The sequence below is a fragment of the Erythrolamprus reginae genome, chromosome 1 (genome assembly GCF_031021105.1).
Source record: "Erythrolamprus reginae isolate rEryReg1 chromosome 1, rEryReg1.hap1, whole genome shotgun sequence".
NCBI classification, from domain to species: Eukaryota; Metazoa; Chordata; class Lepidosauria; order Squamata; family Dipsadidae; genus Erythrolamprus; species Erythrolamprus reginae.
In genome coordinates this window covers 17119465-17144934 of record NC_091950.1, presented here as the reverse complement: position 1 = coordinate 17144934, position 25470 = coordinate 17119465, and the positions used below count along the sequence as shown (strand labels likewise).

Genomic DNA, 25470 nt, shown 5'->3' with positions numbered 1-25470 from the left:
GACACCCTATATACCAGTGATGGCAAACCTATGGCATGGATGCTTCAGGTGGCACACAGAGCCAAATCTGCTAGCACATGAGCTTTTTGCCAATCTCAGCTCCAATGTGCATGTGTGTGCCAGTCAGCTGATTTTCGGCTGGCACAGAGGCTCTGAGAGGGGTTTTTTGGCTTCCAGAGAGCCTCTGGGGGGATGGGGGAGACAGACCTGCAAATCACTATTTTTTTGGTTTATGGAATTCCCTTCCAGAAGAGGTCGTGACAGCTGTCAGCCTGGATAGCTTCAAGGCAGGATTAGACAGATTCATGGATGCCAAGTGTATCGGTGGTGATTGATTAAAAAATACTTCGTGGGTTTTTTTCTATACCATGGTTTTTCCCACCCGATGACATCATACGTCATCGCCAAACTAATAATTTTTGCAAATAAATAACAAAAAAAAAATTATTGTTAATAAATAATTATGTTTATAAATATCAGAATCACTAAGTGTCTTATTCAATGGTGAGTACCAGTAATAATGGTGAGTAAATGGTTGTTAAGGGAATGGGAAAGGGTAATTTAGGGGTTTAAAGTGTTAAGGGAAGGCTTGTGATACTGTTCATAGCCAAAAATGGTGTATTTACTTCCGCATCTCTACTTCGCGGAAAGTCGACTTTCACAGGCGGTCTCGGAACGTATCCCCTGCAAAAAATCGAGGGAACACTGTATGTACGTATTAGAATAGAATAGAATAGAATTTTTATTGGCCAAGTGTGATTGGACACACAAGGAATTTGTCTTGGTGCATATGCTCTCAGCGTACATAAAATAAAATATACATTTGTCAAGAATCATGTGGTACGACACTTAATGATTGTCATAGGGGTCAAATAAGCAACGAAGAAGCAATATTAATAAAAATCGTAGGATATAAGCAACATGTTACAGTCATACAGTCAACATGGGAGGAAATGGGTGATAGGAATGATGAGAAAAACTAGTAGAATAGAAGTGCAGATTTAGTAGAAAGTCTGACAGTGTTGAGGGAATTATTTGTTTAGTAGAGGGCGTTCGGAAAAAAACTGTTCTTGTGTCTAGTTGTCTTGGTGTGCAGTGCTCTGTAGCAACGTTTTGAGGGTAGGAGTTGAAACAATTTGTGTCCAGGATGTGAGGGGTCAGTAAATATTTTCCCCGCCCTCTTTTTGACTCGTGCAGTATACAGGTCCTCAATGGAAGGCAGGTTGGCAGCAATGGTTCTTTCTGCAGTTATGATTCTCCTCTGAAGTCTGTGTCGTACATACAAACATAGACACACATACACCTTTTAACCTCTTTGGACTGAGAAAAGAGGAGCGAAATTAAAGTGACATCAAATTCCAATATAATGAAGCCTGAATTTATTTTAGCTCACCCTTTGGGCCCCCCAGCCATGGGCATCTCAGTTTTCCAAAGCACAAGGACAATCAGACACAAACACACACACCCAAACCAGGGAAAAACCTGGCAGGGTGAACTAAAAAAAGAAGACATAAACCAGCCCTTGAAACTGGAGACCTGGGGCTTTGCATGAGGACCATCTCTGAGAGTGGATGTGGCTAATGGACTAGGTCTGCTTTCTATCTCATGGCTCGGTCTCTTCCTCATTCTGCTGTAACCTGAGGAAGTATCATCTCCTGCCTGGAAACCGAGACATCTGGAGGGCAGCCCGTTGAGAAGGCCAACCACGATCTTCGTTTCATTCCTCCGGAGCATTTCCTGTGCCGTTGAAAGCCATGAAGATGGGGTTTCCTTATCATCGTGTTCTTTGCACGGAAGGGATGTCGTAACATCCCACATGTCCAGCAATATGCCCAACACGTGTGACGGAACCATTTCTGAAGTTGCTTGCGTTTGAGCCTCGGCGGTGAGGGAATCACCCTGGGGCATCTCCAGTTTATCTTCACATTACTCTCGAGGAGACTCAGTTTTGATCTGGTGGCTTCAACTCGCTAATGAATCAACTCGCTAATGTCCAGCAGACATGGTTGGTAAATCCACAGTAACTGAATTTAAACATGCCTGGGATAAACATACGTCCATCCTAAGATAAAATACAGGAAATAGTATAAGGGCAGACTAGATGGACCATGAGGTCTTTTTCTGCCATCAATCTTCTATGTTTCTATGTTTCTAGGAACCTACACTGACCAGATCTTCCCAAGGAAAATTAAACATGCTAACCATGGTCCAAAAAGAGCCAATCCTAAAGTAAATCAACCCTGACTCTCCTCTGATTGATGGATGCTGAATAGAATAGAATAGAATGGAGTGGAGTAGTAATTAGGATAGAATAGAATAGAATACAATGCAATGGAATGGAATGGAGTGTAGAGTAGTAATTAGGATAGAATAGAATAGAATAGTAATTAGGATAGAATAGGATAGAATGGAATGGAGAGTGAAGTGGAGTAGTAATTAGGATAGGATAGGATAGGATGGAATGGGATGGAGAATGGAGTGGAGTGGAGTAGTAATTAGGATAGAATAGGATAGAATAGAATGGGATGGAATGGAGAGTGGAGCGGAGTAGAGTAGTAATTAGGATAGAATAGAATAGAATAGTAATTAGGATAGAATAGGATAGAATGGAATGGAGAGTGAAGTGGAGTAGTAATTAGGATAGGATAGGATAGGATGGAATGGAGTGGAGTGGAGTAGTAATTAGGATAGAATAGGATAGAATAGAATGGGATGGAATGGAGAGTGGAGTGGAGTAGAGTAGTAATTAGGATAGGACAGGACAGGACAGGATAGAATGGGGATGGAGAGTGGAGTGGGGTTGCAATTAGGATAGAATAGAAAGGAATGGAATAGAATGGAGAGTGGAGTGGAATGGACCGTGGGGGAGGGCCTTCTCTGTGGCTGCCCCGGCTCTATGGAACCAACTCCCCCCCCCCCCCGATGTCTGTACTGCTCTCACCCTGCTGGCCTTCCAAAAGGCTACGAAGACCTGGCTTTGCTAGCAGGCCTGGGGGACATGAATTGTACATCTGTCATGGCCAAATCGCATATTCGTATAGAGCTTCAAGAGTTGTAAACCTAATCCTATGTAGCTTCTGCTGTGGCAATCCCACACTACTTACCAGAGCTTACAAAACTTTTGCCAGACCCATCCTCGAATACAGCTCATCTGTTTGGAACCCATATCGCATCTCAGACATTAACACCCTTGAAAATGTCCAAAGACACTTCACCAGAAGAGCCCTTCACTCCTCCACTCGAAACAGAATACCCTACGAGACTAGACTTTCAATCCTGGGCCTAGAAAGTTTAGAACTGAGACGCCTTAAACAAGATCTAAGTATTGCCCACAAGATCATATGCTGCAACATTCTGCCTGTCAGCGACTACTTCAGCTTCAACCACAACAACACAAGAGCACACAACAGATTTAAACTTAATATTAACCGCTCCAAACTTGACTGTAAAAAATATGACTTCAGTAACCAAGTTGTCGAAGTGTGGAACTCATTACCGGACTCCATAGTGTCATCCCCAAACCCCCAACACTTTACCCTTAGATTATCTACAGTTGACCTATCCAGATTCCTAAGAGGTCAGTAAGGGGCGAGTACAAGTGCACTAGAGTGCCTTCCGTCCCCTGTCCTATTGCTCTCCTATATTTCCTATCCCTTTCTTCTATTCCTATATCTCTTCTTCTATTCTTTCATTGATATGTTCTATTCCTATATCTTCTTTTCTATTCTTTCTTAGATATATTTTACTATGAGTATCTCCTCTATAACCTTCATCTTGTATTTTACTATGTGTATATAGATATATACCCACTAAAACCCTCATTGTGTATTGGACAAAACAAACAAATAAAAATAAACAAACAAACAAACAAATAAATAAAATAAATATTTGTATTGACTCGTGGGTTTTAACTGGGTTTATTGTTTTAATTTATATTTGACTACTTTTTATTGTTAATTGTATTTTTATATTGTTGCAAGCCGCCCTGAGTCTTTCAGGATTGGGCAGCATAGAAGTCTAACTAACTAACTAACTAACTAACTAACTAACTAACTAACTAACTAACTAACTAACTAACTGTCATTTGATATTTGACACACCAACCTTATAATGTACGATTGTTTACTAACTATTGTATGCTGCCCACAAAAGTTTGTTTGCTTATTCATGTCAGAAGCATCACCATTAAAACAAAGCATACTATACGATATAAAGAAAAAAAAGTCCTATTGAATTAAACCATTTGTGTCCAGAGAACTTTTGTTTGTAAATCTTTGAAAAACAGGAACCTTTCTGACTAGGAATTTAATTTTTCATCCCCAGCTTTGGTGTCTTTTGATGCAAGCCTCATTTCGAAATAGATATGGCTGAGATTAGACCAGTACAATTTAATTAAAAGAACCAAACACATTTAAAAAAATGAAATAAAGCAATGTTGCATGCAATAGGAGCCAATTTTAACTGGCAGATTTTATCTGTTCTTCCTGAGTTAAGAAAGGAACCGTACTTAAATGAAACATTTTTTGAATGAGTGTGCAAAGAATTGCATCAGTCCAGCTTCCTGCTTGTTCAGCTCGAAATGTTCTATGGCTGATCGCCTAAAAATAAGAGCTTCATTAAAAATACTAAAAAAACAAAACAAAACAAATCCTAAAAGATTTTATCCTCCTTTTTTATTATGTCCCAAAATAAAAAGAAATGGATGTGAAAAGTAGAATATGTCGTATAAGAATACAAGCAGGCAGTCTACTTAAGACAATAGGAATTGGAAAATTTGTTGATAGAAACATAGAAGTCTGACGGCAGAAAAAGACCCCATGGTCCCTCTAGTCTGCCCTTATACTATTTTCTGTATTTTATCTTACGATGGATATGTTTATCCCAGGCATGTTTAAATTTAGTTGCTGTGGATTTACCAACCACATCTGCTGGAGGTTTGTTCCAAGGATCTACTACTCTTTCAGTAAAATAATATTTTCTCATGTTGCTTTTGATCTTTCCCCCAACTAACTTCAGATTGTGTCCCCTTGTTCTTGTGTTCACTTTCCTATTAAAAACACTTCCCTCCTGGACCTTATTTAACCCTTTAACATATTTAAATGTTTCGATCATGTCCCCCCTTTTCCTTCTGTCCTCCAGACTATACAGATTGAGTTCATGAAGTCTTTCCTGATACGTTTTATGCTTAAGACCTTCCACCATTCTTGCAGCCCGTCTTTGGACCCGTTCAATTTTGTCAATATCTTTTTGTAGGTGAGGTCTCCAGAACTGAACACAGTACTCCAAATGTGGCCTCACCAGCACTCTATATAGCGGGATCATAATGAATAAGTGAATAATGGAATAAGAGTTGGAAGGGACCTTGGAGGTCTTCTAGTCCAACCCCCAGTTAAAGTGGTGTTGTTGAGCAAGACGTCACATGGCTTGTGACCTTACTTGCCAACTTCTCCACTGACTTCGTTGGAAGCTGGGTTGGTCACAAATGGTGGCCACTTGATCACTGTAACCATTATAAAGGCACAGTGGTTGCCAAGCACCTAATCATGATCATATGACTGCAGTGATGCTGTCTTGGTTTATTTATTTACTTACTTACTTACTTACTTACTTACTTACTTACTTACTTACTTACTTACTTACTTACTTACTAGATTTGTATGCCACCCCTCTCCGTAGACTCGGGGCGTCTCACAGCAATAATAAAGACAATGTAAAAACAAATCTAATAATTTAAAAAACACTAAAAACCCCATTATTAAAAGCAAACATACACACAAACGTACCATGTTATAAGTACTGTATAAGGAGTAAGTATAAATTATAAGTGTAAGGAGTAAGTATAAATTATAAGTGTAAGGAGCAATCATAAATCACTTTTTTTCAGTGCAGTTGTAACTTCAAATGTTAAATGGTGGCAAGTCGAGGACTACAGGGAGGTCCTCAACTTATGACCACAACTGAGCGCCAAATTTCTGTTGCTCACTTGGACAATTGTTCAGTGAATCTCACCCAGTTTTACAAACTTTCCTGCCTCAGTTGCACAATTAAGTTAGTAACACAATTGTTAAGTCTGGCTTCTCCATTAACTTTGCTTGTCAGGATGGCACAAAAGGAGATCCCATGACCCTAGGACACCACAACCGTCATAAATACATGCCTGTTGCCAAGCATCTGAATTTTGATCGCGTAACCATCGGGATGCTGCAATGGACGGAAGTGCGAAAGCTGGTCCTAAGTCAATGTATAAACTTACTACCCCCACTGGGTCACCGCCCACCCGGTGGGGACAGTAGCCCATTGCTGTTTAAAAGATTAGGTCCCACAGAGTTGGCCTTCTCTAGGTCCCGTCGACTCAACAATGTCGTCTGGCTGGACCTAGGGGAAGAGCCTTCTCTGTGGCGGCCCCAGCCCTCTGGAATCAGCTCCCCCTGGAGATTTGAATTGCCCCCACCCTCCTCGCCTTCTGCAAGATGTTGAAGACCCATTTATGTCACCAGGCATGGGGGGACTAATTCCCTTGCCACCCCCCTCTGACTGTAGCACTTGAGAGTGGTATGACTGTAATATTGGGTTTTTTTAATATTAATGGGTTTTTAATTCTAGTTTTTATTAATATTGGATTTGTATTATTGTTCATTGTATTATTGTTGTGAGCCACCCCGAGTCCTTGGAGAGGGGCAGCATACAAATCTAATAAATTATTATTATATCTTATATTATTATTATTATTATTATTATTATTATTAATTGGATTTGTATGCCGCCCCTCTCCGTAGACTCGGGGCGGCTAACAACAATGATAAAAACAGCAAGTGACAATCCAATAATAAAACAATTAAAAACCCTTATTATAAAACCAAACATACACACAGACATACCATGCATAACTTGTAATGGCCATGGGGGAAGGAATAGCTCAACTCCCCCATGCCTGGTGGTATAAATGAGTCTTGAGTAGTTTACGAAAGACAGGGAGGGTGGGGGCAATTCTAATCTCCGGGGGGAGTTGGTTCCAGAGGGCCGGGGCCGCCACAGAGAAGGCTTTTCCCCTGGGGCCCGCCAAACGACATTGTTTAGTCGACGGGACCCGGAGAAGGCCAACTCTGTGGGACCTTATCGGTCGCTGGGATTCGTGCGGTAGCAGGCGGTTCTGGAGGTAGTCTGGTCCAATGCCATGTAGGGCTTTAAAGGTCATGAAGAACACTTTGAATTGTGACCGGAAACTGATCGGCAGCCAATGCAAGCCACGGAGTGTGGAGGAAGCATGGGCGAATCTTGGAAGCCCCACGATGGCTCTTGCGGCTGCGTTCTGCACGATCTGAAGTTTCCGAACACTTTTCAAAGGTAGCCCCATGTAGAGAGCATTGCAGTAATTGAACCTCGAGGTGATGTGTAGATGATTTTCCTGATAAATCGAATGTTCTGGGTTTGTTTTTTTCACTGCATCCTGAGGTGATATTTACTGAGCCCCCCCTGAGGTGAGGTCCTACCTGAGAGAGATTTTAATTGTTTTCTGGGGCACTGACTGAAGGATGCTTCAGCCAAAATCTAAGCGCTAATATTCATACGGGAAGATATGGAGAAGCACATGGGCAGGGCATGGCCGAGAGATGTTTCCCAGGGATGAGGAGTGTATCTGTGCTCATAACGGAGACGGCATGACTCATAAACCCTGCAAAATAAACTTATTTTAGTCTCAGAGATTAGCCTTGATCCACTTTTAAGATTAGACCCGGGGAGGATCTGTGGCCCAGATGGAGCTATCCTCAACACCAAAAAAGAAAAAAAACACATTAAGAAACAATGTGAGATCATAAATTCCTTGATTCTGCTCTGGTACATCTTGAATTCTCATCTAATATCCTGTTAGATATTAATAATAATATCCTCTTGGGGTCTTTGTTAATGTTACTTCCTCACCTTGGCAAAAGGCCAAATTCACTTCAATTGTGTAAGCTGAATCTTGATAAGTGGTACCCCTAGTTACGAACTTAATTCGTTCCATGACCAGGCTTCTCCCTGCCTTTTCTGGCCGTTTCCTCCCAGGAGATTCCTAGAAAAGCCCCACGGAGGCTTCTCCCTGCCTTTTCCGGCTCCATTCCTCCCAAAAGATTCCTAGAGATTCTCCCAGATTCCTAGAGAGGCCTCACAGAGGCTTCTTCCTGCCTTTTCCTCCCATGAGATTCCTAGAGGCCCCATGGAGGCTTCTCCCCGCCCTTTCCAGCCATGTTTCCTCCCAGGAGATTCCTAGAGAGGCCCCACAGAGGCTTCTCCCTGCCTTTTCTGGCAGTTTCCTCCCAAGAGATTTCTAGAGAAGCCCCACGGAGGCTTCTCCCCGCCCTATCCAGCCATGTTTCCTCCCAGATTCCTAGAGAGGCCCCACAGAGACTTCTCCCTGCCTTTTCTGGCCCTGTTTCCTCCCAAGAGATTCCTAGAGAAGCCCCACGGAGGCTTCTCCCCACCATTTCCGGCCGTTTCCTCCCAGGAGATTCCTAGAGAGGCCCCACAGAGGCTTCTCTCTGCCTTTTCCGGTTACAGTTGTAAGTGGAAAATGGTTCTTGAGAAGAGGCAAAAAAAATTTGAACACCTGGTTCTTATCTAGAAAAGTTCATAAGTAGTGGCGGTTGGTAGGTAGAAGTACCAGTTGAGTGTCAAATGACCGCCTGAATAGTACAGGACTCCTTTTCTGGTCAGGGCACTGTTACCTGTTTTTGGGGTAATTTCTCATTTATCAGTGGGTATACATCTGTATCTTTGAGGCTTCGGGGTCTTACATGTTCCCGATTACAGGTAAACCTCAAACTTACAACTACAACTGAGGCCGACATTTGTTGCTAAATGAAATATTTAAGTTAATTTTACCTCACTGTATGACCCCTCTGACTTTTGTCAGATCACAAAAGGGGCATTGCAACCGACATAGAGAAGTTGCCAAGTCTCCTAATTTTGATCTCATTACTTGGACTTTTGTCATCACGTGAGTATGGGGATGCTGCAAGAGTTAAGTTTGTAAAACAGTCTTAAGTCACTTTGGCCAGTGCCACTGCAACTTTGGTCACTGAATGAACTGTGGTCGAGGACTGCCTGTAATGAGAAAAACCTGCCTCCTGGACAGTCTGGTGGGATGCAGATTCAGGACTGCTTCTCCATAGCTAGAGGTAGAACAAGCAGGAAGAGGGAGATTGTGATCCCGCTGTATAGAGCGCTGGTGAGACCACATTTGGAATCCTGTGTTCAGTTCTGGAGACCTCACCTACAAAAAGATATGGATAAAATTGAACGGGTCCAAAGACGGGCTACAAGAATGGTGGAAGGTCTTCAGCATAAAACTTATCAGGAAAGACTTCATGAACTCCATCTGTATAGTCTGGAGGACAGAAGGGAAAGGGGGGACATGATCGAAACATTTAAATATGTTAAAGGGTTAAATAAGTTTCAGGAGGGAAGTGTTTTTAATAGGAAAGTGAACACAAGAACAAGGGGACACAATCTGAGGTTAGTTGAAGATCCGAAGCAACGTGAGAAAATATCATTTGACTGAAATAGTAGTAGATGCTTGGAACAAACTTCCAGCAGACGTGGTTGCTAAATCCACAGTAACTGAATTTAAACATGCCTGGGATAAACATATATCCATCCTAAGATAAAATACAGGAAATAGTATAAGGGCAGACTAGATGGACCATGAGGTCTTTTTCTGCCGTCAATCTTCTATGTTTCCATCATCTTATAGGCCTGAAGGGTGGCGGTCTTAAAGAGGGGAGGGGTCTCTTCCTCTTCTGGGGAACTTGTGTCTCCGAAGGTAGCCTGTCCCTGGGCCAAGGGAGGAATCTCAGCCAAGAAGCCATCTTTATTTTATTTATTTATGAACAGAAAAATGTCGCCCTTGTATAGCCTGGGCGCTTTACAAAATAGAAACATCAACGGAAAACATCCAAAACAAAACCCCGATCCGTTACCTCCCTCCCATCGCCCCAATTAAAATAACAATTAAAACAACTCTAAATGGCTGCTCTGCCCACCACCGGAAGAACGATCGGAGGCCTGCGTTTGAGGGTGGGAGAAGCCATCTTAGCACCTTAAAAAAAACCTTTTTAAAAAAGAAAATACACAACCAGGAGCCCCCTCTTCCTCTTTGCTCCCCCCCCCTCAACAGAAGATTCTGGAATGTGATACCTTTTGGTTCCTCCTGGACAAGGAAGGGCGGGGGGAGGACTGCAGCAGTTGTGACCAGCAAGGTGCCCCCAGATCTCTGAGGAACTGGAAGGCTCCTGGTCATGCCAATGGGAGAGTGAACGGGGCCTGAATGGAGCCACTGGAATAAGGGAGAAAGAGATCCGCCTCAAAATGGCCTCAATCCATCATGGCTGTTCTCCCCGCCTCTCCCCGATTCTTTATTTGGTCAGACCCCCCTCACGAGTCCTTCTTGTGAGAGAAACTGAAGGCCGACGAGAGAAAAACCTCCATTTTAAAAGCTTCTCCCCCTTCTTACAGTGTATAAAACACTGACATTTTCTGAAATGAAGATTGCGGCTCACTGTATAAACCTGGGGGCGGGGGGCAGGGGGTGTCCAACCTTGGCAACTTTGGCTGGGGAATTCTGGGAGTTGAAGTTCACAAGTCTTCAAGTTGCGGAGGTTGGACAGGTATAAATAATGGTGAGGTTACAGTGACAAATAACGTTCAATTTTTTAAAATGGGGGGGGGGGCGCGGAAAGGAGGCGTTTTTTGACCAGTTTGCTGGCACTTGGGCCACTAAAAGAATGGAGGAAGCCAGGAATGTCCATCACGGGAGAAAAATGTGGCATGGATGATTTGGGAGAAACAGACCCCAAATTTGGGCAAAATACGCTTAGGATCAAAATATTATAAAATGGAAAATAAACATCAGCAAGGGAATTTTTTTTTCCTTTCAAATATAGCAATTAAGATACCCACCTTCCCATTTTAATGCCCTTATGAAAGGAATAGATTGATGGTATCTATCTGGACCAGGGTTTCTCAATTTTAGGCACTTTTTAAGGTATCTGGCCTTCAACTCCCAGAATTCCTGTCAGCGTGGCTGGCTGAGAATTCTGGGAGTTGAAGTCCACACCTCATATAGTTGCCAGGTTTGAGGGGGGAGGGGAGAAACACACCTTTGGACCCTACCTGACGTTCAGGCTTACCCAGAGGCTGTGCGAAGCTTAAATATAAAATACAATTGTATCATACACTTGAAAAACTATTTATGGGAGCCAGGGAGAGAGGGAAAATATATTTCTGGTTTGTGTATGTGCGTGAGAGAAATTGTGCCTGGTTTCACTTTTTTTTTTTTAAAGCCATTTCAGCTGCACCACTTTGTAATATGCAACAATTTACATTATGAAGGCCAAGATTCCTTCCCCCTACAAAGTATTTTGTGACCTAAAGGATATGCCTTTCTTTGCAAAATAAAAGTAAAGAAAACACCACTCAACTGTTTTCTTTCCCACCCCTGAACACAATCCTTAAATCCTATACATTCTGTGTATAAAGCATGTAACATGGAGATGTTCTTTTAAAAAAATACTTTTTTTTCCAAAAAAAAAGGAAAAAGAAAAAAAAACATATGTAAGTGTGTACATATATATCTATGTATATAAAATATATGCACACTCATGAAGTCTAATGTAGACGTCGACAAAAGTCATTCAGAATAGTATCTGGTGGTCCGAGCGCTGATTTTTCTCTCCGTTGAAGAAACCAAGAGGAAGGAGATGATAGAAGCGGTCAGCTGGGCTTTCTTGCCGGGATCAGGGCGAAGAAGACGTTGGGCCAGATGCTCCCCACGGATGACGTACTGGTCATCTTGGCTGAAAACCACAGCTGACAATCTTCCGTGGCCGAGTTCAGCAGAGGCTGGCCAAATCCGTTGCTCTGCCGACCTTCAGGCTACCAGCCAATCACAGAAGACAAAGCCAACTCTGCCCAAACTCTGTTCGATACCCCAAGTCAAAGGAATCAATGAATCTTGCAAGCATGGCCCTTCAATAACTGGCCGATCAACGGGTCAAGTGCCATTTCCATCCTTCAACCGTAAGAGCAACCAACTCCAAAAAGACCATCCCTGATCAGGTTGCTCCGGATTTGTTGCCATCTTTGAAACCCACAAGAAGGGGCCTCTTGATTGTGCCTTGTGCCAGGAAGGGGGAAGGGAAGGGCGCCGTTTGCTCCAGGACCAGCTGCTTTGCTGACGAATAGATCAGCCCTCTTCCTCCAGGGATGGAAGACGTTGGGTGGCTTGGTCTGCGAAGGAGGACTAAAGCTTGGCCCGCAGTTTGCCCCGAGTCCATAGCCTGCAGGGGAGCAAGTTCAAGCAGGGGAGGAATGAGGGCTGTGCCAACTCAGGCTGAAGAGAGGTGCCATCCTGACACCTGGCACCTTGAGAGGGGAGAAGACATTACGGTGGTTGGAAATGGAATCCAGGATGCTGGGAGAGAAAATGGGAATGTTGAGAAGGAAGCAGGCCACCACTTCGGGCGCTCGGAAAGAAACAGAACCAGAGATCCACTGGGCAAGGTTGAGAGAAGCCGTTCCACCTGTAGCTGCCTAAAGAAGCCTTCTCAAACTCTGCCCCCAAACTATAGTGTCACTTTAAAGAACATCATTTCCAGTTGCGTTCTGGAATGTTTGATGAGAGGCTGAGAAGTTCAAGCACGGGGACGCCCCCAGAACATAGACGGAGAGCGAAGATCTCCAAGAGTTTCCTCAGTCATGGAATGAGAGCCTAACACACACCGGAGAGCGCATTGCCATGATCTTTCTTGCCCAAGGTCTTCTTAAACCTCCTTCTTTCTTCTCCCCTTTTATAGGGAGTTTTTACCACAAAGAGAGCAAATTTCAACCGGTAAAAAGAAAGCACTTCAAGGATCACCTGCACATCACAAGGAATTTCAGGTTTCTCACCTCGCAGGATTACCAGGAAGATAAAAGCCGCCTTCTGCTCTTTCTCTTCTGCACCGACTTAATTTTGAATTCTCCCCCCTCCTCCCAAAAAAGCAGCTTTGGGGCCTCTCGTCAGCTGGAGTGGACAGAGTGACTTGGCTGGCCTTGAATACTGCACTGGTGGGATTATCTTGCACCTCCAGCGGCTGCTGTTTAAGAGGCGTCCCACCCACCCACAAACCAGAGGCCCTTTTGTGCCGTCCAAAAAGAAAATACTGTCACAGCTGTGGAAGTCCTCCAGCAGCTGCGGGTCTGGAAGACGCCATTATTATTATTATTTTTCCCAGCCGCTTCCCCAAAGGGAGAGGGCTCCCGTGTAGAATAGATGTTCCTCTGCTGCCTTTTCTGCATACAACCGAGTTCGTTTTTGCCCTCTTCGGTGTTGAGAACAGCGACATCCACGACGACAGGGGCTGTAAGCGAGTCCTCTGGTGCTTCCCTCCTAAGTGAGAGCTGCTCCGCGGCCCTTAGAACAGAGCCCGGCTTCTTAAAAAGCTACCAAGGCCTCCCAAACGGGCTTTATAATCCCCTGCAAGCCTTCCCAGGGAGCTTCACTCCAATCTTGAGGACCTTGCGGCCTTTTCAGTGTGGCTCCTCTTATGGCTTAAGTCAGCAGGGAGAGAAGCCTGGAAGGAGACTCCAAGGTGAGGTTTCCAGAAATCCAGTGCTCTGTCCAAAAGGAGACTGCCGTGAGATCAACAAGACGCCACTAAGCATAGCTTTGCATGGAACGGAGCTGGGTCTGGCCACCTTCTCCAATGAAGACAACGGGCATGAGGGACGATGCACATTCAACCAGGAGGAAGAATCCCACTCAGATAGATACTCAGGGAGCTTCGGAGCAGGTTCCACGGCCTGCTCGAGTGGAAAGTTTCAAATCTTTGTGAGGTGGCTGGGATTTAAGCCTTTTCTTTTTTTTCCCCTCTTGCCAACCAACTGAAGTGGGGGCCACCGAGTGATGGCGTTTGATAGACGCTCTTAGAACCAGCTCCACAGCTCTCCTGCCGTGCTGCCACTCTGCTCAGAGGCTGCTTCTAATCTCTATCACGAAAGGCGATCAACATCTGTAACAAGGCCTTCTCCCCTACACCCTAAAAGTGCAATAAAACTATTTTTGGGGAAAAAAACAAAACCAAAAAGAAAAAAAAAGCACAAGCGTGCTGTTTGTGCAAAGAGAAACAAAATAAATACATGATCTTTTTTTTAAAAAAAATGTTCACAGTATCACATACAGATAAGAGAGCTACAGTAGTGCACTTTGGGGGGGGGGGGGGGAGAGAGAGGGAGAGAAGGAGGGAGAGAAAGAGAGGTGGCAACCCAGGATCGAATTCCTTCCCATCTCCAGATGTCCCTGGGGCCAAGATCAGTTTGCTTGGAGAGGTATCAATATACACGTGTTTTGGAGGAAGAACGGTGGGAGGAAGGAAACAGGACTCGGGGGGCGGTTTTGCTTTGTCCTTCCGGGTAATGCTGGGATGCTGAAGCACAGCTGACATCGATGCATGACATTCTTCCACGCCTTCCCCCCTCCGAAAAGCTGCAAGGGACATCGAAAGGGAATGCCGGGAACGGCATCAGGAGGAACTGTTTCTCTCGAGGAGTTTGCATAGAAGTTACTGTAAGGGGTGGGGGGAGAAGGGAGACAAAAGGGAGAGAGAGGAGCATTTAGAGGAACAGTCCCATCCAAAGCGATTGATAGAAATGGATATTGAGCCATGATGCAGATGGTTCAGGTGGCAACTGAAAATCTCAACCCTTTATTCTGGAATTGGCTTGTGCACAGGAAGATCCCAGGAGGTGACTCAGCCGGCACACTGCAATAAATTTACTACAGCTCATTTTCCTCACAACCACCACCACCCTGTGTGGTGGGTTGGGCTGAGAGACAGGCACTGGCTTAAAATCACCCAGCCGGCTTTCTTGCCTAAGGCAGGACTAGAAGTCATTCTCCTGGTTTCTAGACAAGGGGTCTCCAACCTTCGCAGCGGATTTCAACTCCCATAATTCCCCAGCCTGGGGATTCTGGGAGTTAAAGTCCTCAAGGCTTAAAATTGACATAAACACATCTTAAAATTTTGGGAGTTGCCGTACACTGATCTTAAAATTCTGGAAATTGATGTACACTGATTTTAAAATTCTGGAAATTGACGTATACTGATCTTAAAATTCTGGGAGTTGCCGTACACTGATCTTAAAATTCTGGAAATTGACGTATACTGATCTTAAAATTCTGGGAGTTGCCGTACACTGATCTTAAAATTCTGGAAATTGATGTACACTGATTTTAAAATTCTGGAAATTGACGTATACTGATCTTAAAATTCTGGAAATTGATGTACACTGATCTTAAAATTCTGGAAATTGACGTATACTGATCTTAAAATTTTGGGAGTTGCCGTACACTGATCTTAAAATTCTGGAAATTGACGTATACTGATCTTAAAATTCTGGAAATTGACGTATACTGATCTTAAAATTTTGGGAGTTGCCGTACACTGATCTTAAAATTCTGGAAATTGATGTACACTGATTTTAAAATTCTGGAAATTGACGTATACTGATCTTAAAATTCTGGGAGTTGCCGTACACTGATCTTAAAATTCTGGAAATTGATGTATACTGATCTTAAAAATTCTGGGAGTTGACGTATAGAGATCATCAAATTCTGGGAGTTGACGTACACTGATCTTAAAATTCTGGGAGTTGACATATAGAGATGAACCGTTGAACTTACCTGAACGGTCTTCTCCATGTCCTGGAAGGAGAGTCCAGCATGGGATTTAGCTCAAGTCTTATTGGTAGGGACTGAGTTTTAAATTAATATAATTAACATATTAAGTAGGTACCGCCCCCTTGCTGCCTCAGTACCTCAGTTTTAAAAAACGAATTCAAATGGTAAACAGAATTTATTAAACAACTAACACAACCATTAACTGAAACGCAACAACTGTCCATGTTTCAATGGGAGGGTTTGGACTCTCCTTCCAGGACATGGAGAAGACCGTTCAGGTAAGTTCAACGGTTCTTCTCCCATGCCTCTGGAAGGAGAGTCCAGCATGGGATATACCCAAGTTCCAGTGTTCAAGGGAGGGATATCATTGAATCATGATCCTGTAGTGTCACACACTCGTTGCAATACTCTGCTCCCGAAGGCCGCCTCGGCCGAAGCAAACGTGTCCAGTTTATAATGCCGTATAAAGGTGGTAGAGGTGGCCCACGTGGCCGCCCTACAGATGTCCTCTATCGATGCCTGTGTGGCCCATGCCGCTGAAGTAGCGGCACTACGAGTCGAATGAGCCGTGATTCCACTAGGCAATGTCTGGGAACCTGCTTTGTACGCTTCTACTATACAAAGCTTCAACCATTGACTAATGGTCTGTGAGGACACTTTGAGACAGAGTCGATGTTGGCCAAAGGAGACAAACAAAGCCTCAGTCCTGCGGAAAGGAGCCGTGCGCCTGATATAGAGTTTCAGAGCTCTGCGCATGTCCACCTTATGCCACTTAAGTTCCAACGGATGTGACCCATGGACGCAGAAATCCGGCAAGACAAGTTCCTGTGTGCGGTGAAAGTGGGTGTTGACTTTAGGTATGAACGTTGGGTCCAAACGGAGGATCACCCTATTAGGTTGAAATGTACAAAGGTCAGGCCTTACTGACAAGGCCGACAGCTCCGACACCCGCCGTGCCGATGTAATGGCCACTAAGAACGCTGTTTTAAGGGATAACATCCTCAAAGGTACAGTTCTCAGCGGCTCAAACGGAGGAGCTGTGAGCGCTTGCAATACCACGGTAAGATCCCAAGTAGGGAAACGTCGTATCGGTGGAGGATGCCTATTGGTAGCCCCTTTCAGAAAGTCTTTAATCAACGAATGGTGGGACAATGACCCACCATCCTCAGATCGAATAATCGTTGCCAAAGCCGCTACCTGTCTTCTTAAGGTGTTGGGAGCCAATCCCTTCTCCAGACCGGATTGTAAAAACTCCAACACCAAGACTAAACTAGCATCCTGCGGCCGCTGATGTCTGACCTTGCAAAAAGCGGTGAATGCGGCCCAAGTAGCCTGGTAGATCCTAGTCGTTGAAGGCCTCCTGGCCGACTGGATCGTAGCGATGACATTCTCAGGAATGTTCCAGGTTCTCAATCTGTCCCCCTCAAGCGCCAAGCGGTCAGGTGGAACCACTGCGGCTCCGGATGGAATATCGCTCCCTGAGTGAGGGTGATTTGGTCGTCTGGGATCCTCCAGGGCTGGACAATTGAGAGCCCCATCAGGTCTGCGAACCAAGCCCGCCGCGGCCAGTGCAGTGCTATCAGGATGACCTCCGCCTGTTCCACTAGGATCTTCTCGATGACCCTTGGAATAAGTGGTGTTGGTGGAAAGGCGTATAGCAATTCCTTGGGCCACGGAAGGTACAGGGCATTGGTCCCCTCGGCTCCCGGTGTGGGGAATCTGGAATAAAACCTCGGGAGCTGGGCATTGTGCGGAGTCGCGAATAAGTCTACCGTCGGGTTGCCAAACCTTTTGGTCACTTGGTGGAACAGTTGTGGGGTCAGACTCCACTCCGCTGGATCCACTGCTTGCCAACTGAGCCAATCCGCTTGAGTATTGGCCTCCCCCACAATGTGCTCTGCGTGGAGAGACACAAGATGGACCTCTGCCCAGTCGAAGAGGAGTTGTGTTTCCTCCATCAACCTGAAAGATCTGGTGCCCCCTTGGTGGTTGAGATGCGCCCTGGTCGCAACATTGTCCGTACGAACCAACACATGCTTTCCCTGGAGAAGTGGTGTAAAGGTTAGCAGGGCAAGGAGCACCGCTTTCAGCTCCAGGAAGTTGATATTCACTGGAGTTAAGTCCTGAGGAAGCCACAACCCCTGACTTACATGATGGTCCACATGGGCTCCCCAACCCAGGAGGCTGGCATCCGTAGTCAAAATGATGTGTTGTAGGTGGCCGAAGGGGGACCTTTGATGTATTGCCCGGGACTTCCACCATTTTAGGGAGTCTCGCAGGCCTCTTCCTACCGCAATTAATCTGTGTGTGTGACTCACACGTCGCTTTTGGTATGGAAGCAATGTCCATTGTAGCGTGCGGAAATGATACCGTGCCCAGGGAACGATGTCCACGCATGACACTAGCGTCCCCAGGACCTTGGATAAAAAGGCCAGCGGTACCATCCTCTGATGTTGTAATTTGGTGACTAATTCTTGAACGTTGCGCTGTCTCTCCAGAGATAGGTAAACCCTCATGGCGATGGTGTCTATAACAGCGCCGAGATGGGTGATAGTGGTGGTGGGCGAAAAATGACTTTTTGCCCCGTTTATCGTAAAGCCATGTTCCTGCAACAGCGCTACCGTGTCCCGTAGATCCTGCTGCGCGGTCGCCAGATCCCTGGACAGTACGAGGATGTCATCCAAGTAAGCTAACAGTCTTATTGACCGGGACCGTAAAGAGGCGATCAGCGAATCCAGGAGCTTGGTGAAGGTACGCGGTGCGGAAGAGAGGCCAAAAGGCATCGCCTGGTACTGGTAGTGCCTCCCCTGGACATAAAAGCGGAGGTATCTCCGGTGCTCCGGATGAATGGGCACGTGTAAATACGCCTCCTTCAGGTCGATGGATGACATGAGATCTCGAGGCCGGATTGACGCCAGGATAGTGCGAAGGGAGGCCATCTTGAATCTGCGGTATAACACGTACCTGTTTAGGTGCTTCAGATTAAAAATGAGCCTGCAACCTCCCGATGCCTTGGGTACTATGAAGACCCTGGAGTAGAACCCCATGCCCTCCATCTGGGCTGGCACCCTCTCGATGGCTTGGATCTCCAGGAGATGTGCAATCTCTTGTTCCAGTAATGTCCGTTTGGTAACGTCTTTGGGCACTGGACATGACACAAAATGGGTAGGCGGAATATGAAGGAATTCCAGGCGTAGGCCCCGGGTCACTGTGTCCAAGATCCAAGCGTCGGAGGATGTGGTCCTCCAGGCGGTACAAAACCTTTGGAGTTTCCCCCCCAAAGGGACCTGCCCTATGGAGTCACTTGGCTCCACGGAAGCCTCGTTGATTGGAACCCCGAAAGGGGCGTCTCGCCTGCTGGTATCCTCTGCCCCGGCCCTGGAAGTAGGTCCTATCACCCCGGTACGAATAGGACTGACCATATTGACCTTGTGAATACAGTCTGGAGGCCTGGGTGGTTCTGGATGCTGGGTCCCATCGAAAGGGCTGCCGGCGTCGATACGGGGCGTTAGTGCGATCCTGACGTCGAGAGGATCTGGGGAGGATCTTCCTCTTGTCCTTGTCCTCCACAAGGACTGATTCCAACACCTCCCCGAACAATTTCGTGCCCTGGAAAGGCGCAGATGACAGGCGCCATTTCGACTTGGCATCCGCCTGCCAGTGGCGGAGCCAAAGGAGGCGCCGAGACGAAATAGTGGAAGCCATGCCCCTTGTGGAAAACTTCGCCGCGTGCAAGGTGGCATCTGCGGAGAATTCGACCGCCGCCAGGAGCTTGTTCAGATCCTGCTTTAGACGAGAATCCTCAGGCCCCATCCTAGCCTGTACCTCCTGAATCCACATAAGGGATGCCCTATTGAAGATGGATGCAGTAGATGCAGCCCTCAGGGCCCATGCTGCCATCTGGTGGGCCTTCCTCAGGAGTGTCTCAGCCCGTCTCTCATCTGGCTTGAGGCTGTCCGCAGTCTCAGAAGGAACCACAGCATTGGACACCAGTGTGGCCACCGGCTTGTCCACTGGCGGGAACTGCAATAGGTTCTCCATCTCATCGTCGAATGTGTAGAAGCGGCGCTCCAAGTTGGAGGGACCCTGCGCCGCTGCTGGGTGCTGCCAGGTGCGCTTTATATTCTCAAGGAATATTTCCATGGCAGGTACATTGTCAGACTCCTTGGGCGGCTCCTTACATAGGGAAGCTGAAGTTCTGACTCCATCCCCTGCCTCAGGAGGAGCCGTGGCACCTGGCACATCCAAGGCTTGCTTTACCTTGTGCAAAAGCACCCTAAATAATGCTGGTTTAAACAATCCTGCGGGAGCTGGTTGTTCTGGAACATTATACTCATCATCAGATAGTTGATTGTCCCCCTGTTCACTGTCACCTTCCAGAAAGCATGTTTCTCCCGCAAGTGAGTCCAGCCCAGGAGGGGGCGGTGGTGCTGACCAAAGATCCCTGGGCTGATACGGGTGTGATGATGAAGGCGTTGTACGCTGGGCTCCAACCACCATTCCCTGCGCTTAAGCGTTAGCAATAATGTCCTGCAGGGCTGGAGGGAAGGCCTGCCAGGCATCGGCTTGGGATCTAAGCCCTGCAGCCGTTGGCGTGAACGTTGCTGTTGGGGCACACACCTGTGTCCCTGCAGGGAACCCATAGGTAGGATGGCCTATTGAAGCAGGCCTATCTGGCCTAGTGAGAGGCGAAGGAGGAGGTGGGCCTGATACAGCTTGTCTGTCAGGAGACCAGTCCCTCTCACTTGCAGTGCCCATGGCTCCCAGAGACAATGATGATGTCCTTGATGAAGGGAGTGGCTGAAATGGGGGTATGGTCAGAACCCCTGCAGTATGGGGGGCCAAGGCCGCTTCTAGCCTTTGTTCCAAGGCTTTAATCTTCCTCTCAGCTTCTTTAATGGAGGATGAAGACTGGGAAGATTTTGACTTGGCCTTGCCAGAAGCCTTCTCCTTATTTTTATTGGGCACTGGAGTTGGCTGGGGCTGTTCCTCCCCATGAGTACTCAGTTGATCAGCCATCCTTTAGCTGGTGAAAAGGGGCAGCGTACTCACAACAACTATTGTTAAACTCTGGAAACGATTAACAGCAACCTCTGTGGTCTCCGCTCACGAGCAGTGGCTATGGAAGCTGTCACAGCTTTCCTGCTGTCCCTGCCTGATGATCACTCATCACGTGATCAGGCGACAGCCAATCAGAGGCAGTAGCTAGGCAGATCGGGCTTAAAGGGTTCCTGGCACACAGCCCAGCTTCCCCATACTGTTTGCCGATTGTAACGGCTTTTCGCGCCTTTTTCCCCAGCCAAAAATGGCGGCGCGACTCTCTTCAGCGAGCCGAAGCCGATGGCCACCTCTTTTTGCGCCCTTTTTTTGAACGAAAATGGCGGGCGCGACCCTCTCCAGCGAGCGCCAGCATGGAGAGCCCTGCTCAGCAGGCGAGGTGTATGCGCCTACGAGCGCTTATTCGGCTCCTTTTCCGGCCGTATAGACTTCCGCGGCTGTTTAAAACGCCGCCGCTCGGCTTCCCGGCTAACAGCTGATAGGCGCTGCTGTCAGATCGGCGGCTGTCATTTTCAGCGCCGCGCTGCCCCCGTTAATGGAGAGGGGCGGACCCTTCCATCTGGGGTGTGGGGCTAGGTCTGACCGCGGAGGACAGTGACCTGTAGCCCAGCCATTCCTCTTCAGGGCAGTACTCGCGGGGGAGAAGAGGCCCCATGAGGAGTATGATGGGGGTGCTGCCCGCGGAGGGCAGAGACCCCAAGCCTTGCAATACCTGTTAGAAAACAAAAACAACAACATTAATACAGAACAAACAGGTAAAAACCTTAAAGTATACATTTTTAATTGAATTTCCCTCAGAGGAAAAAAACTCAAGAGTCCCTATTCTAGACTGAGTTTTTTAAAACTGGGGTAGCAAGGGGGCGGTACCTACTTAATATGTTAATTATATTAATTTAAAACTCAGTCCCTACCAATAAGACTTGAGCTAAATCCCATGCTGGACTCTCCTTCCAGAGGCATGGGAGAACATCAAATTCTGGGAGCTGATGTACACATATCTTGACATTCTGGGAGTTGATGTATACTGATCTTAAAATTCTGGAAGTTGACGTACACTGATCTTAAAATTCTGGGAGTTGACGTACACTGATCTTAAAGTTCTGGGAGTTGACGTACAAACAACTTAAAGTTACCAAGGTTGAGAAATACTCCCGTAGGGCCTAGAGGATGGCCCTGAGAAAGCCCTCTTGCTCTGCCCCTGTGTTTCTATTCAGAATTACAAAAAACGGGCTGTCTGGGCAACTGCAACATTGAAGTCCCTACAGTTGCTTTATGCCAAGTCAAGTTCCGATTCCTTTCTGCGTGAGTCTAGGAGGAAATGCAGACTCCTCTTTTGAGGAGCATAAACTCGCAGACACAGGCAGCTTCCCAGGATTGCTCGGGATTAGCCGGCAGTGCAACTCGCTGGCAAGGATGGGCTGTGCAACAATTGTGTCCCCTTCTTAAAAACGAAACGAAAAAACCCCAAACAGTCACGAACACCAACTTACTGTATCACTCTCTTCGTCAGAGACTGACTGGATTTGAGTGTTATAGTGGAGAGGAGAATAGACCCAGCTCCTCTCATCTGTCGGCTGGCGGACAGCAAAGCAGAGAGCAAAAGAAAGCAGCAGACGGCAGGGAGGAAAAGTAAAATAAAAAGAGGAAAGGTGGGGGGGGAAAGGGAAAGAGAGAGAAAAAGAGAGAGATGAAAGCTACAACACCAACGAGAAAAACTACATGATTGGAGAGAGAAAAAGAAACACAAGGACGGAGCTCAGCTTTCACGCAGAGGTCGGAGTTTTCCCAGCCCCACTTACCTATCAAACCACTCATCAAGGACAGCTGAGGTCGGAATTATTGTTGTTTGAAGGAGTTTGGCTCCCTTCAAACTTTGCTTCTCAATAGCAATGGCACTTACGACTTACACAGATAGTCCTCGACTTACAAAAGTTCTTTTAGGGACTGTTCAAAGTTACAAGTCACTGGGGGAAAAAGTGACCTACAACCCCAGTCTTTGCAATATGACAGAAGCATAGCCAACCCCATGGTCACAGGATCAAACCTGGGAACTTGTACAGTGGTACCTCGGTTCTCGACCACAATCCGTTCCAGAAGTGTGGTCGAGAACCGATTTGGTCAAGAACCGAATTAATTTATCCCATAGGAAATAATGGAAATGGATTTAATTGGTTCCCAGCCGATTGACTTGCTGGGAACCAATTAAATCTACAGTTTTTCCTCCATTTCCTATGGGATAAAGATCTGAGGGGACGGGGTGAGAGGGAATGGGTGTCGGAATCCCAACACGCCCCTCCTGGCCGCCCTCTTAACAGCCTCCCAGTCTCTATCTTGTAACTGCTCCAAGCTGCAGGAAGGGTAGGGCTGGCTGCAATACCGGCAGCTTCGGGGGGCTCCTTTCCTCAGCGGTTCAGTTGGTTACCTCCAGGCAGCTGCACCAACTTTTTCTTTCCCGGCGGTGGCGGCTCCGGCGGCTTCCCTTCATCACATGACGTTCCTGACGCTGCTGCTGCTGCTCCTCGAAGGGAAGCCGCCGGAGCCGCCGCCACCGGGAAAGAAAAAGTTGGTGCAGCTGCCTGGAGGTAACCAACTGAACCGCTGAGGAAAGGAGCCCCCCGAAGCTGCCGGTATTGCAGCCAGCCCTACCCTTCCTGCAGCTTGGAGCAGTTACAAGGTAGAGACTGGGCGGCTGTTAAGAGGGCGGCCAGGAGGGGCGTGTCAGGATTCCGACTCCCATTCCTTCTCACCTTGTCCCCTCAGATCTTACATTTCGGAGAGTAAACAAAATTTTCTGTTCAGTATCCAAATTTTTGTTCGGATACTGAAGCAAATTTTTGCAGAAAATTTTGTTCGGTATCCGAAATGTACGAAAACCAAGGCATTCGAGAACCGAGGTACCACTGTATTTCCTTTTATTGTTTTGCACCTGAGGAAATTCCGTCTTACGGGAATTAATCAATATTACCAAGGTCTTTGCCTGGGAAATGTAGAATTCTATAAAGTGTTGAGTTTTTTTAAAAACACTTTTCAATAAACATCTCAATCTCTTGATAATCCACCCATTTGCAATATTGTACGGTGGGGGATGCTTACGGAGAAGATTCAGAAGGTGACGCAGGTACAAAGGACAGTGTAAGGAATATTGGTCCAATCCTAGCCTGAAGGCTTCCAGGCCAAAAACAAATTATTAAAGCTTTTTATGGCACAGTCCTGGGACGAAGGGCCATGAAGATACAGTGACCTTTCAGGGAGCCTGATGGCCAACTTTCCTTCCACCCGCCCCCTGACATGCAAAAATTGAAAGCAGACTTCCATTACATTCCAACCAGGTTTAGAGTTTAGCTCAATTCTTTGCTTAACAACCCAGGATTCACTGAACAACTGCAGTGATTTGCTTAAGGCAAAAAGGTCGTAAAATGAGGCACAACTCCCTTAACCAGCTGCCTTGCTTAGCAACAGAAATTTTGGGCCTGATTGTGGTTGTAAATTAAGGACCACCTCTACTGTCCTAAAATCAATCCAATGAAGTTGTGCAAGAAAAGTGCCTATCTCCTCCTCTTATCTAAGAGATGAATGGAGCAGGTTTATCACACAGACACAGCTGATAGCCTCTAAGCCTGAGAGGGAAATTCTGCCCTGTGTCTTTGTTGGCAAAATACTGCAGGATGCTGTCTTGGGCCACACTGAAAAATAATAAAACAACAGTGTTGGAAGAGACCTTGGAGGTCTTCTAGTCCAACCCCATGATCAGACAAAGACTGTCCAATCTCTTCTTGAAAACTTCCAGTGTTGGAGCATTCACAACTTCTGGAGGCAAGCTGTTCAACTGATGAATTGTTCTAACTCTCAGGAAATTTCTCCTTAGTTCTAAGTTATTTCTTTCCTTGATTAGTTTCCACCCATTGCTTCTTGTTCTACCCTCAGGTGCTTTGGAGAATAGCCTGACTCCTTCTTCTTTGTGGCAACCCCTGAGATATTGGAACACTGCTATCATCTCTCCCCTGGTCCTTCTTTTCTTTAAACTAGATATACCCAGTTCCTGCAACCATTCTTCATCTGTTTTAGCCTCCAGTCCCTTAATCACCTTTGTTGCTCTTCTCTGCACACTTTCTAGAGTCTCACCATCTTTTTTTATTCAGGGTCACCAAAATTGGATGCCGTATTCCAGCCAGAAATGTCCAATTTTTGAAGGAGGGCCACTGAACCCTGGCATTGAAAGGAAGTAGAATTCCAAGGCCACCAATTGCAACGGCTGTTTTGGGGAACTCAAAGAATTCTGGGAAGTAAAAACCCAGGCCAAAGCTAATGAATGGCTATGGTCCCCTGCCCATACCTTGTCTGTGCAGCATCTCCTACCTCAACGGAAAAACAGAGGCCTAGGAGGCAAGCGAGGGGGAACACATCGCTTCTTCTACCTACAACACCACAATGGAGGAGAAAGAACTTTGAATTGCCAAAAGGGGAGGTATAAAATCAAATATTTCCTCATCCTCTTTTTAAAAAAGACATCCTATTTACAGCCCACTCTAAGGGGTTTGTAAGTCAGCCTATGGCCCCCAACAATCTGGGCCCTCATTTTATCAAGCGGTCAGAATCAAACTGCTAGCAGTCCACAAAATTAGCCTGCAGTCCTGCATTCTAACCACTGTGGTACCTCGGCTCTAACTCTGAAAGCTTTTTTTTTTTGCAAAATTTCCCTTCTTGCCAGAAAGGCA

The 25470-nt window shown here is 46.2% G+C and overlaps 2 protein-coding genes across 9 annotated transcripts in view; both read right to left on the bottom strand.

The window, feature by feature from the left end:
- Positions 1-11829, bottom strand: part of LOC139158644 (serine protease 57-like) — a 29496-nt gene extending 17667 nt beyond the window's left edge. The window contains exons 1-2 of the mRNA XM_070735998.1: positions 11770-11829; positions 10177-10315 (exon numbers count right to left, since the gene is read on the bottom strand). Coding sequence (XP_070592099.1) covers positions 10177-10315; positions 11770-11829 — 199 coding nt within the window. The remainder of the gene's footprint in view (positions 1-10176; positions 10316-11769) is intronic.
- Positions 9845-25470, bottom strand: part of PIP5K1C (phosphatidylinositol-4-phosphate 5-kinase type 1 gamma) — a 106556-nt gene continuing 90930 nt past the window's right edge. For 4 of the 8 annotated variants that reach the window (XM_070745663.1, XM_070745686.1, XM_070745676.1 and 1 more), the window contains 2 exons: positions 22246-22329; positions 9845-14582 (listed from right to left, as the gene is read on the bottom strand). In XM_070745663.1, coding sequence (XP_070601764.1) covers positions 14580-14582; positions 22246-22329 — 87 coding nt within the window. In that variant the 3' untranslated portion in view covers positions 9845-14579. The remainder of the gene's footprint in view (positions 14583-22245; positions 22330-25470) is intronic. The other 4 variants (XM_070745695.1, XM_070745704.1, XM_070745721.1 and 1 more) reach the window with 2 other exon arrangements.